Raw genomic sequence first — 12290 nt, 5'->3', positions numbered from 1 at the left:
GCGTATTTACTTTATTTTCCGCGCTTAGGGTTCAATTTCCGTCTCCAATGCTGCTTAAATCGTCTAAATTTGCTTACAATTGCAGACTGTGTATTAATCATGGCGCTTCCGTTCTAAAAACAACAGTGACTATGCTTCCCGGTTTCCGGTCGGCTCGCGTCTGGGCTACCCAAGACAGTAAGCCCATTAAAGGTTATGCGCAGACAGTGATGCAGACCGTCTGCCAGATGCAAGCCAACGCGAAATGCAAAGTTTACTCAGACGACATTCCGGAATTCCCTTTGTCCTTTGTCATTCCGCGACGACAAAGGCTGCGGAGACATAGCGACGTCGGGGAAATCCATACCAGTTACCACCACCGTTTCTCCACGCTAAACCCCATTTCCCGGTGCAAACATCAAATACCACCAAAGCGCCTCATCAGCCCACTATGCTCTGAGACACCATTTGCCGACGTCCATGCAATGAGGCCCCTCATACCTTGGCCCACCTCCGCGATGGGGATGACCGGAAGACCGACGAGAATCACCACCGGCACGACTCAAGCCTCGCCCAAACGGGGGCATTTTGATAACCCAATCAAGCGCACCGCCACGCGCCCGAGATGACGCAAGAGTTTCCGACAGAGTCTAAGTAGCGTCCTAAATGGGTGGTGCTTGGCAAGGCTAATTATGTATGCTCACATGCGTAAGAGCCACCACCGCATGCATAGACTTGCACGAAAGACTAACTTGCCTATTCTTGCACAGGGCTTCGAGAAGAACGGAAGAACGTTGAAGGAGCCGCTTAAGCGCGCGGGTCGTGCTCACATACGCGGACACGAGGATGAAGTGTTGCGTTTGCGCGCGCGGGGCTTTGGATGGCAGGGCAGGCGGGCACAAAGGGGGGGGGGGGGGGGGGGGGGGGGGGGGGGGTGTTGCACCGTTTCCTCCACGTACGTCCGACCAGTCGCTGTCCCTCCCTCTTCGCCTCAGCTTACCTTCCTTACCCTCAGCGCACCTACCTATACCTACCTGGTACCCACCCCTCTGCCATTTACTCGTTTATACTTGGTGTAAACAAGAAAACAAACATAATTGCCCAGAAACCAGAAAAGACCACGAACGCATTATTTATGGAAAAGCGTTAAAGTAATTTTCGCAAAAGAGAAAGAAAAGCCAATAAATCTTCCCGAACAGGCAGGAGCAAGACGAGCGATTGCTCGGTTGCTCGCTCGGACACGCCGTTTGCCTGTATCCGGCCGCATTTAGGCTTCGTGATGCCGCGTCGCCGGACGGCGGCGCTTGGACGGGGTCAATTTGCGGTCATCCAACGGGAGGCTTGGGATGCGTGAATGACAGACTGACTGGATGGATAAATTGGGAAATATTGGTGCTAGCAGGAGAAGACGGAGCACGAGGACAGCTGCATTTACGGTGCGGTGTGTACACGAGAACAGGAGCGGGACGAGGCGGCAGGACTGGAGGAGAAGGGGCAGCAGTAGCAACAACAACAGCAGCAGCAGGAGGAGACAGCTTTACTGCCTGCCTGCCTGGCTTCGTCAGCGCTGCTAAATGGGAGGAGAAAAGCACGATTGCAAAGCCCCCGCTCCACTAAGGCAGTAGTAGGTAGACAGACAGGCGTGGTGGTGGCTGAGGTAGCATAATTCCTTCTCGTCGTCGTGGTCGTCGTCGTCTTGTTCTTGGTCTTCTGCAATATGCTTGAATTTTTCTTTTTTTGGCGCAAATTATTGACGAACGCCCATGCCTATTACCTGAGCGGGTAAATTCAAGACAGCTAAGTTTGGGGTTCGAGGCCTTCGTCTGCAGTCGAGAGGAACGAAAGTGGTGGCTGCGATGCCCGTGCCCCGTGCATGCGAGGAGGCGTTATTGGATGCCAGAGGTGCTTGTTTTGTCGTGACTTTCAGCTTGGTCGTTGCCGAGAGATAAGGCGGGCGAGTGAGCGAGTCTGCATCCTGCCTCATGGAGCAGCTGGGGGAAGTACATAAATGCTGTACAGGCCCCTCGACATTTCGGTATCAGCACCAGAGACAACAGTTCTCAGCCCAGCATCCTCAGATCCATTTCTTGATAGTCAAGTAATCTTGCCTCATCTACATCGCCAAAATGCGCTCTGCAATCACGACTCTGTTCACAGCCTTCCTCCTCCTCTTCTTCGGTACCACCACATCGGCCTACAAGTACCGCAAGTTCCCCTACACCGTCGCGTGTGAAGGCAACCGTCGCGACGTCAATCGATGGGAGCTGCAGAAGGGAGCCCGCGACGCCATCAGGGGAGACAGGAGGCGTTACCCCGTGTATTTCGAGGCAAAGGACTCCGACAAAGCCGGCAATTGCAAGGACCTGCCATGGCCGATGTACAAGGTATGCTATTTTCCATGACTCCACCTTCTCTTCGTTGTTGTTGTTGTTAGAGCCTTTGAGGCTAATCCGTCAAACAGTGGGATATTGGCGTCAATGACTTGATCATCTACTACGCTTTCGAGGTGCCAACCAACACCCTTTGGCACTGCAGCATCGAGGTCGACGAGACCAAGGAGGTTGATATCGAGCACTACTTCAATTGCGCGAACAACTACGAGCGTCACACGTGGGGTGCGGACGAGCCGCCGTCGTTCGATGAGGGGGTGGACGACGGCGAGCAATGGCACCGGAGGACCAGGAGGGGCTAAGGGAAGTTCTACAAGATGGAAACCTCTTGACCGCGTTGCATCTTGGATCTTGGGTGGCTATAGACGGGTTTGGGGGCATGACATTCGACACGGGGGATTTGACTCCACATGTAACCGACGAGTAGGAAAATCATAAAAAATCAAACGGAGTTTTCAAGTCGACAGAGCTCTCCTACCAACCCACACCGCCTAAATTTGGTGGTATCAACGTGATCCGAATGTTGGTGCTCCTGAGGTTCAGATTGCCCACAGTACGTAGTCTCGTCAGATTGCACTCAGTGGCAGATGACCAGGTGAAGCTTTTCGCTCTTGCAAGCAATGAAATCTAACGTATCTCAACACCGAACTGCCTTACAAGCCGGTCTTTTATCATGTTATGCAACTCGAAAACCTCACCGCGGGTCAGCGTTCTCTCCAAGCTGCGGTAGACGATCCGGTAGGTCATGCTTTTCCTCATCTTCTTTGGATGCATGAACTCATCGGTCAGCGTCACCTTCTCTACCATGTCTCCAGCCAACTGGCGCACAACCTCCATGACGTCGTTCTCGTGCACTGGCGTCGAGTTTGCGGGGCTCATTAACCCGCCGGCAGCGCTGGGGGCCGATGATGACTCCACGGTGTCAGGCAGCCAAAAAGAGAGGTCGCGCTCAGCCGCGGGGTACTTGGAGAAGGGAGAGAAGCGAGTGATGCCCCAATCCCTGCCGAGCTCGCCGATGGACGGCGCAATCTTGGCGGGGTCGGGCTGCTTGAACTGGTCGAGGAAGCGAGGGTCTTTGCTCCAGAAGAGGCGTATATCCGGGATTGAGTAGAGCAGCATGGCGATGCGCTCGATGCCGACGCCAAAGGCCCACCCCAGCCGCGATGGCACACCCGCGTTGTTGAGCACCGGTTGTTGTACTATGCCACAGCCCAGCACCTCTAACCACTCGCCGCGCCACTCTACTTCAAGCTCCCACGACGGCGACGTGAAGGGGAAGTAAGCCTCTACCCAGCGGACGTGTAAAGGTTCGTCGTCTTCGCTGCTGGCTTCAGCGGGATCTGACGCGCCTGAGTCGTTGAGTTTGGCCGCGGCCTTGCGCGCCTGCGTGAAGATTTCAACAACGACATTTTCGAGACTACGTTTGAGATGCGTGGCGATGGCCTCGACTTCTTCTTCGCTGTGCTCCTTTTGGAGAGGATTTCGCTCGGGATGGTGGGAAGGGTTAGGGTCTATGACCTTCATGTCGTGCTTGGGCAGTTTGGCGACGTCTGACCAGATGAGGTCGGCCAAGCTCTTGTGGCCTTGCAGGTTGTTGCGGTCCCATGTCATGGCGCCCTCCATTTGGTGAAAGATGGGGTAGTGGCTGCGGTCCACGGCATCTCGGCGGTAGACGTCAGCAGTGATGAGGTAGCCAGGGGACATGTTGGCGTGGAAGATGTCTACTTGATGCGCCGACGTATGCGTACGCAGGACAGTCTCCTTGTTGATGTAGTAGGTGTCGCTGCGGTTGCGGCCCGGATGGTCAGCGGGAAATCCGAGCGAATCAAAGTTTTGCTTCACGCTGACCACCGGGAAAAGGCCATTGTGTGTTTGAAAGCCAGGGAAACGTGACTCAATGAGCTGGCGGGTAATGGAGATGGGATGTGCCGGCTCAAGATGTAGGCACCGGCCAACTGCGCGGGTTATCGTTGGTGGCGTGTTGAACCATTCGTCGGTCTCATATTCTCTGCCATCGATGATGATGGTCTTGGGAGCTGGGGACGCGTCAGAGCAAGTAACCGGTGGATTGCAGACAGAATTCTCGGTGTGAAGTAGTTTTGCTGACATCGGGCGTTTCTCAAAACTTCCACGGTATGTTCTGATGCCCCAAAGCTGTCTGTATTGCGCAGCAGAGACGCTCAGAAGTTTATGGTGAAGACTGCTTGAAAGCAAAACCAAAAATTGCTGAAGAGAAACAGAAAAAAAAAAAAAAAAAAGGGGGATAAGAGAGAACGCAATGCTCTCTGTCAAAGTATTCATCCAGAGCATTCGATACAAAATTCGAGGATTACAGCATGCCGTGAAGTGAGATATGTTTGGTCAACAAATGGACTCGCGGAAATGGTAAGAAATGATGACCAGAGTGGACAAACAGAAAAAGCTCCTACCTGTGCAAGAGTAGCGGCACGGTGCCGCAGACTGTCGGACCCTAAAAGCGGTCTTGGTCGGTCTCAATGGCCTTGAGCCTGTTCGGGTGAAGAGGTGCTGAAGACCGACGGGCAACCTCATGATGGTGCAGCGTGTATCCAAGAGGTCGAGCCGACGTCAGACGGTCGGCAGGTGGAACAAAAGGCCGGTCCTTTTTCTGCCGCCGGCCCTCAAATGTCCTTGCCGTGTCGCACGGCGGCTGAGTGCGAAGACGGCGGCAACTGTCGTACGACTTCGAAAAATCCTGGCTGACATGATTGGCCGTTGGACTCGAGGCCCATAATGCCATGTCGGCGGAACTCTCTGCTGCCCTCAGATCAATTCTCTTAATCCACTCCCCGTCCCCCTTTTCCCTCTCCACTCATCCTCGGCGCTGAATTGGCAGTCGAGGCCCGGCATGCGATCGTGCTTATAGCGTCAAGCATGTCCGCGACCGCAGCAAACGAGCTGAGAATGGTCCAGCCAAAGCAGAACACCCAGACGAAGGGGCCTATAAAATACCCCTTCTGGTTCGGTGGCTCAGCTTCGAGCTTTGCGGCATGCGTCACGCATCCGCTGGACTTGGGTAAGACGCGCCCTCCCTCTGGACCCTGATCCGACATTTGGAAATGCTAATTGAACGCGCAGTCAAGGTTCGCTCTCCCGCCAAATTTCTGTACCGTGATAAGACGAGCTTACGCCATTTTTTAAGGTCCGCCTGCAAACGCAACCGCCGGGCCAGCGCCTCAACATGGTGCAGATGTTTGTCCACGTCGCCAAAAATAATGGGATCACGGGCTTATATCGAGGGGTACGTCTAAACACTCGGGCGTGGTGGCAAGTTATGGAGCCATTGTTTTACGGCCTCCGCAAATCGGCATGTTGAAACGATGCCGGGGAAGAATGACAGCTGCCAACCCAGCCATCATGACTGGCTCCGTGGCTCTGACTCCACGCTGGTCGCCTCATTCGGACCCATCAGTAACTGACTGTGTCTAGCTTTCCGCGTCCCTTCTTCGCCAGATAACCTACTCCACCACTCGTTTTGGCGTGTACGAGCAGATCAAGACATATCTCACAACGCCCAACTCCGCCCCCTCGATGCCTACACTCATTGCTATTGCCTCGACCTCCGGCTTCATGGGCGGCATAGCGGGAAACCCGGCCGACGTGTTAAACGTGCGCATGCAGCACGACGCGGCACTGCCGCCAAACGCGCGGCGCAACTACAAAAACGCCATTGACGGGCTGATCCGAATGACGCGCGAGGAGGGCGCAGCATCACTGTTCCGCGGCGTGTGGCCCAACAGCATGCGCGCGGTGCTGATGACTGCGTCGCAGTTGGCCAGCTACGACGGCTTCAAGCGCCTCATTCTCGAGTACACGCCGCTGCAGGACGGGCTGGGCACGCACTTTGCGGCGTCGTTTGCCGCCGGCTTCGTCGCCACCACCGTCTGCTCTCCTGTCGATGTCATCAAGACCCGCGTCATGAGCGCCCACGGCGAGAGCAAGAGTTTGACCAAGCTGCTCGTCGACATCAACCGGATCGAGGGCTTTGGCTGGATGTTTAGAGGCTGGGTTCCCAGCTTCATCCGTCTTGGTCCCCATACCATCGCTACATTTTTGTTTTTGGAGCAGCACAAGAAGCTGTACAGGAAACTCAAGGATTTGGACAATTGAGTCCGTACAGCTGGATTGATGTTACGATCGAGCATGGTGTGGGTTTCGGTAAGTGGCACCCCGGATAGATCATGGTCAGTGCGCTTTCTGGGGACATTTCATCTGGGCCTGGCCTTAATTTTCCTCGGTTTGACGCGGATCATTACTGGAGTTTTGGGGACTTCGATTTCTGTAATTGTGTAGCACTGCCTGTGTTTTGCATCTGGCTGTCTGGCGCGCATTTGCAGGGCGTTGGGGTATAGAATGTTTTTGCTGGGCTAGTCCGTTCCGTGAAACCCACTTTGAACAGTGCTCACCGTCTCTTGGTTGCAAGTTTCAATCTCTCCACAATCACTTCATTTTCATACACGTCTGGATATAAACCTCCCCACACCCGTGTGCACATCCGGAAGCGCGACTGGCGAAGGTTGATGCATTGGAGTAACCTCGTTCCATGATTCTACGCCGCCCTCAACCAATCCACTGTATGCCCATGTCTTCGTTGAGACCCGGTATCGAAAACATCTGCTTTTTTGGCCCCGAACCGCGCCGCAGCAGACGATTGTGTCTTTTGGTGCCCATTGTCCTCCTCGACGACCGTTTACTTCCTGAGCGAAGAAGCCCTCCTCTTCTTGGCCTCGTCGTGGGCAGCCTTGGCCTCGACAACGCGGTTGTGGAGGAGCTTGGCGTACTCGGACTAGAATATAGTCAGTATCTGTTGTATTTCTGCGCGAATTGATTCCACGTACAGCAGCGTCCTTTTGCTTCTCAGCGTTGCGGCGCTTGAGTGCGATCCGGTGGCGCTTGTGCTGGAGGCGCTGGGGAGTGACCAGGCGCTGGATCTTGGGAGCCTTGGTGTAGGGCTTCTTGCCCTCACCCTTGGGCTGGACCTCGCGGCGGATGACGAACTTGCGGACCTAATTTTCAAAAACGCGGTACATCAGACTCGATTCACACAAAAACCGTGAACCGGCGAAGAACGAATAAGGGAGGGAAACCCACATCGTCTTCCTTGCTGAGACCAAACATGCGGCGGATCTTGGTGGCGCGCTTGGGACCAAGGCGCTTGGGGTGGACGACGTCGGTCAGGCCGGGGATGTCGTTCTCGCCCTGCTTGACGATGGAGACGGCGAGGACAGCGAGGTCCATGCCGACGATGCAGCCGCGAACCGACTTCCTCTTGCGCTCACCAGTGCGGCGAGGGCGGTAGCAGGAGTGGCCCTCGCCGAGGAGGAGCCTGACACGGGTAGGGTGCATGACACCCTGCTTCATCGGGAAACCCTGCTTGTCGTTGCCGCCGGTGATCTTGAGGACGTAGCCCTTGAACTCGTCGCCAACGCTGTCGCCGGGAACCTCTTGACCCATGCGGCGGTCCATGAAGACGCGGAGCTTGCGCTCATCTTCGATTTCGATGAGCTTCTGAGTGCCGTTGGCCGGGTAGGAGATGTTGAGCTTCATCTTGACGGCTCTCGCGGTGAGGTCAAGACTCGATTGGCCGGGTGGATTGTCGTCGCGGGTCGTCGAGAAGGTGTTGCAAAAGCGACGAATTCTTTGCCGTGGGCCTCGCTAACGGAGCGGCGAAACGGCGGGACCGGCGCACGGACCGTTGTCCAGCGGGCGGTGTGGGCGGCAGAATTCCGTCCCGCGCATGCGGGCAACTGAAGCACGGATTTTGTCGCTCTTTGGCCCAAAAGTCGACGACACCACCGCAGCTCCACCATCCAGGTGCGCCAGTCTCTAAGCTGACGTCCGGAAACGCTCAACATGGCCACCAACTCGATCAAGCTGCTCACCGGCAACAGCCACCCTTCGCTGGCCAAACTCGTAGCCGACAGGTACTTCCCTCCTTCTTGCTGCCGCACCTCTCGCACTGACTGTTTGACCCGCGTAGACTCGGCATTGAGCTCACCAAGATTCTGGTGCTCCAGTACTCCAACCAGGAGACTTCTGTCACGATTGGAGAGTCTGTGCGCGACGAAGATGGTATTCATTAGCCCTTCTACGCTGTCTCTGCTGCCCCAGCTGTGCTCAGTCCTGCACGACCTAGCGTTTTGTACGGAAATGGACAGACTAACGACGCCAAGTCTTCATTCTCCAATCCACTGCCCCCGGCGACATCAACGACGGTCTGATGGAGCTCCTCATCATGATCAACGCGTGCAAGACGGCTTCGGCACGCCGCATCACCGCCGTCATACCAAATTTCCCATACGCCCGCCAGGACAAGAAGGACAAGTCCCGCGCCCCCATTACGGCCAAACTCATGGCGAACATGCTCCAGACTGCTGGCTGTAACCATGTAATCACAATGGATCTGCACGCGTCCCAAATCCAAGGTTTCTTCAACGTCCCTGTTGACAACCTGTATGCCGAGCCTAGCACTCTCCGTTGGATTCGGGAAAACCTTCCAGTCAAGGACTGCGTCATTGTCAGTCCTGATGCCGGTGGCGCGAAAAGGGCAACCAGCATCGCTGACGGATTGGACTTGGGCTTCGCTTTGATTCACAAGGAGCGCGCTAGGCCAAACGAGGTCTCGAAAATGGTGCTTGTCGGAGACGTCACTGGCAAGTGCGCAATCATTGTAGATGACATGGCAGACACCTGCGGTACCCTGGTAAAGGCTGCGGATGTCTTGATTCAGCACGGCGCAAAGTCCGCGATTGCTATCGTGACGCACGGCATCCTCAGCGGAAACGCTATCGAGGCTCTCAACAACAGCAAGCTGGAGAAGCTTGTGGTTTCCAACACTGTGCCGCATGAAGAAAAGAAGCTCATCTGCCCCAGGATTGAGACCATCGACATAAGCCCGACGGTAAGTAAAAGGTCATTGTATAAACGAGTGGCATGCGCTAACAGAAACTAGCTTGCTGAAGCTTGCCGTCGTACTCACAACGGAGAGTCTGTATCTTTCCTCTTCAAGCACGCTCCGGTGGACTAAAGTGAGGCATTTCCGGGCGCCAGCTGAAATGGTTTGCATTGGGAGGTTGAAATGATTTTTCTCATGGGCGTACGGCGTGGGTTATGAAGCGCGTCCTTACGGAAGGGATTGATCAAAGCCCGGGCCTTTTGCGCATGGGGCAAGGTACATATGAAAGTACATGAATTAAGACAAGGCTACAGCATAGGGATATTCTGAACAGGAGCGAGCCAATCATAGGCGAGTCGACCCAATTGCACCAGCATCTACCTATCGCACAGACGCCTCCTCGTGATGCACGCTGAAGCTCCCCTTGCGCTCGACCTCCTCGATTCTGCGCTCCAAGTCGCGCGTCTCGACGGTTGCGTAGTCCATCGTCGGCACAAAGTACGGCGCGTTCGTGAACAGGTAGTTCATCTCTTCGAGCGGGCGGCGGGCCGTCTCGGGCAGTATCGCCCAGAAGAAAACCGCGTTGGTGAAGTTGCAGACCTGGATTCAGACGGATCAGCTGGTGCGTCCTGGAGGTTTTGATTTGACGTGGCACAGCGGGGGGCCGAAAGAAATGGTGCTCGTTGGGCACATTTGTGGCAGCAGACGACTGCTCCCGACCCTCATCCGGCATGGTGAGTGCATTACCCCTGGTGCAGCCACGGCGCCGGGGGTTTTCTTTTATTCCCCCCCCTCCCCCCTTTTTTAATTTTTTTTGGTTTTTTTTTTTTTTTTTTCCACACGCCAACTTACCACAAAGAGAATGTAGAACTTGTATCCGACAGCCGAGAGAGCCTTTGGCGTAACCTGGCCAATCATGGTATTGAACGCGAAAGAAACCATGGTCGCAATAGAGACGCCTTTGCTGCGCGTGCGGGTGTCGAAAATCTCAGCAGGAACTTTTCACGGTCAGCACAACAGCACTCTCGCATAATCTTGGAATGGGCCACCAAAAGACTCACTGATCCAGGAAAGAGGCCCACACGTGCAGCTGAACGAGAAGTTGTAGAGCCACGTCATGGCGATGAAGCCCCAACTCGCGCCGTCATTGCCCGTCGCCCCTGGTGGGAATTTGGCTAGCAGCGTCGTGGCGATGATGAAGGTGACGCAGTTGCCCAGATTGCCAAAGATCAACGGCCAGCGGCGTCCGGTGCGGTCAATGAAGAGGATGGTGAAAAACTGAGCCACGAGGGCAATGACCGAGTTGATGGCCTGGTACTTGAGCGTGTCGTCGCCAGCAATGCCAATCTGCTTGTAAATGTCGACCGAGTAGTACTGGATGGCCGAGACGCCTGTCATCTGGACCGAGGCTTGGAGAGAGACGGCGATGAAGAGACGGCGGAAGCACGACTTGTTGGTGAAGAGCTCGGTGTACGACTTGGCCTCGTGCTCGTGCTCGACGGTGATGGCCTCCTGGATCTGCTCAAACTCGGCGCGCACCCACACGTCGTCTTGGTTGCCGTGCGCGTGCAGCTTGGCCAGCGTGCGCAGCCCGTCGTCCGGTCTGCCGTGGTCAATTAACCAGCGAGGTGATTCGGGGAACAGCAGGATCAGCATGGCCAAAAGACCGGCCGGCACGACTTGGATTCCCAGCGATACGCGCCATTGCCGGTTGTCCGTTTCGGAGAAGCCGATGTACGTGCCGTAGCTGATCCAGGAGGCGGCCAGAGCACCGATGCCCAGCATGAATTGCTGCAATGCAGTCACGCGGCCGCGGATTGAGGGGTGGGCCAGTTCGGCCTGGTACAAGGGGATCACCATGACGAGAAAGCCAACCCTGGGGAGACTGTCAGTCAGTAACCCCCTGAATCACAACCTGTCTGACACAATATCACGCACCCTACGCCGGCCAGGCAGCGCCCAGAATACAGGTAGTCGATATTCTGAGCACCGGTCTGCAGGCCACCACCGAGGATGAAGATGAGCGAGCCAATCAAGATGGTCAGCTTTCGACCCAGGTAGTCGCCCGTTGGGCCGGCGAACATGGCGCCAAAAAAGGCACCGCCCGTGAAGACGGACACGACGGCGCCCGTCTTGTCGTCATCGTCGCCGAACTTGGTGATGAAGGATCCGCTGGCAATGACTTCGGCGATGACACCTGAGAGACTGGTTTCAGCAGAGGTTTGGCGTGCCGGTAGCAACTGATGTCAAAGTACCCAGGTCGTATCCGTAGAGGACGGAGCCTAGCGACGCGAAGACGCAGACGAGAAACTGCCCGACGGTCAGTCTGATGCGACGAGGCCAGCGTCTGCTCCAGCTTTGCTTTGATCGCATACCTGGTACCATTTGGGCGGCAAAGCCATGGCTAAAAGCACTGTATCCAGGGATCAACAGCAGCAGTGCGATTATTTTGAAATAAAAATGGCGGGTGGAGTTGAGAGCGCAGCAACACCACAAGTTCAGGCGCAAAGGTACTTTGAATCTACCGCACAAAGGAGACGTTATTTTTATACATTTTCCCCCCAAATGCCAGCGCTTCTCCGCATCATCACGAAAGCCACCACCCCCGGCCCAGGAAAAACTCGCCCACCGCGCCTAAATGGGCCATCCTTCCAAGGGCGCCTCTCTGATTCTTTGTCTCGAGACAAAAAGAGAGAAGGCTTCGCTTGCTGGCTGCCCAGCGTGCGTGATGCAATCCTTCGACAGCGAGCGCCTCGAGTCGCTTGCCCGCCAAAGAGCTCGTGACAAGGCGGCCGCGGTGGACAAGGTGACGGACAGGTGATTGGAGACAAAACAGCACAGCAGTCTTCTCGGCTGGCCCATTGGGGCGGCCAGAGGATCTCGCTACTGGGCCGCGCAGCGGCTTTGTGCAAATGCCAACCCCGATCCTGGGACGGAGCTGTTCTGTGTGCGCGTGTGCCGCTTGCCTACCCCGTCCGTGTGGTGGGCGTGGGCGTGGGCGGCAGCCA

The 12290-nt window shown here is 55.7% G+C and overlaps 6 protein-coding genes across 6 annotated transcripts; 3 read left to right on the top strand and 3 right to left on the bottom strand.

Moving 5' to 3' along the window:
* Nucleotides 1–1927: 1927 nt before the first annotated feature.
* On the top strand, nucleotides 1928–2834 carry IWZ02DRAFT_227131 (uncharacterized protein). Its single transcript, XM_066762908.1, has 2 exons — nucleotides 1928–2363; nucleotides 2441–2834. The coding sequence occupies exons 1-2, from the start codon at nucleotides 2106–2108 to the stop codon at nucleotides 2669–2671; spliced, it is 489 nt and encodes a 162-aa protein (XP_066623706.1). The 5' UTR covers nucleotides 1928–2105; the 3' UTR covers nucleotides 2672–2834.
* Nucleotides 2835–2996: 162 nt separating this feature from the next.
* IWZ02DRAFT_375183 (mitochondrial phenylalanyl-tRNA synthetase) lies at nucleotides 2997–4478 on the bottom strand (the record flags this gene model as incomplete). The annotated part of the gene is made up of 1 exon (XM_066764806.1): nucleotides 2997–4478. The coding sequence occupies one exon, from the start codon at nucleotides 4476–4478 to the stop codon at nucleotides 2997–2999; it is 1482 nt and encodes a 493-aa protein (XP_066623705.1).
* Nucleotides 4479–5014: 536 nt separating this feature from the next.
* On the top strand, nucleotides 5015–6722 carry IWZ02DRAFT_227101 (mitochondrial carrier domain-containing protein). Its single transcript, XM_066762906.1, has 4 exons — nucleotides 5015–5403; nucleotides 5466–5470; nucleotides 5530–5628; nucleotides 5817–6722. The coding sequence occupies exons 1-4, from the start codon at nucleotides 5262–5264 to the stop codon at nucleotides 6495–6497; spliced, it is 927 nt and encodes a 308-aa protein (XP_066623704.1). The 5' UTR covers nucleotides 5015–5261; the 3' UTR covers nucleotides 6498–6722.
* On the bottom strand, nucleotides 6714–8012 carry IWZ02DRAFT_227104 (40S ribosomal protein eS6). The gene is made up of 3 exons (XM_066762907.1): nucleotides 7479–8012; nucleotides 7226–7393; nucleotides 6714–7173 (listed from the first exon to the last, which is right to left on the bottom strand). Exons 1-3 carry the CDS (start codon nucleotides 7932–7934, stop codon nucleotides 7078–7080), a joined length of 720 nt encoding a protein of 239 aa, XP_066623703.1. The 5' UTR covers nucleotides 7935–8012; the 3' UTR covers nucleotides 6714–7077.
* A 152-nt stretch (nucleotides 8013–8164) lies between these two features.
* On the top strand, nucleotides 8165–9630 carry IWZ02DRAFT_227060 (ribose-phosphate pyrophosphokinase 4). The gene is made up of 4 exons (XM_066762905.1): nucleotides 8165–8311; nucleotides 8368–8459; nucleotides 8561–9288; nucleotides 9340–9630. Exons 1-4 carry the CDS (start codon nucleotides 8241–8243, stop codon nucleotides 9412–9414), a joined length of 966 nt encoding a protein of 321 aa, XP_066623702.1. The 5' UTR covers nucleotides 8165–8240; the 3' UTR covers nucleotides 9415–9630.
* On the bottom strand, nucleotides 9449–11776 carry IWZ02DRAFT_227039 (MFS putative major facilitator superfamily transporter). The gene is made up of 6 exons (XM_066762904.1): nucleotides 11658–11776; nucleotides 11538–11592; nucleotides 11221–11479; nucleotides 10344–11158; nucleotides 10135–10280; nucleotides 9449–9882 (listed from the first exon to the last, which is right to left on the bottom strand). Exons 1-6 carry the CDS (start codon nucleotides 11682–11684, stop codon nucleotides 9664–9666), a joined length of 1521 nt encoding a protein of 506 aa, XP_066623701.1. The 5' UTR covers nucleotides 11685–11776; the 3' UTR covers nucleotides 9449–9663.
* Between the last annotated feature and the right edge of the window lie 514 nt (nucleotides 11777–12290).

This window comes from Phyllosticta citriasiana (assembly GCF_038021145.1).
Source record: "Phyllosticta citriasiana strain CBS 120426 chromosome Unknown IWZ02scaffold_5, whole genome shotgun sequence".
NCBI lineage: Eukaryota > Fungi > Ascomycota > Dothideomycetes > Botryosphaeriales > Phyllostictaceae > Phyllosticta > Phyllosticta citriasiana.
This window is presented reverse-complemented; position numbering and strand designations above follow the sequence as displayed.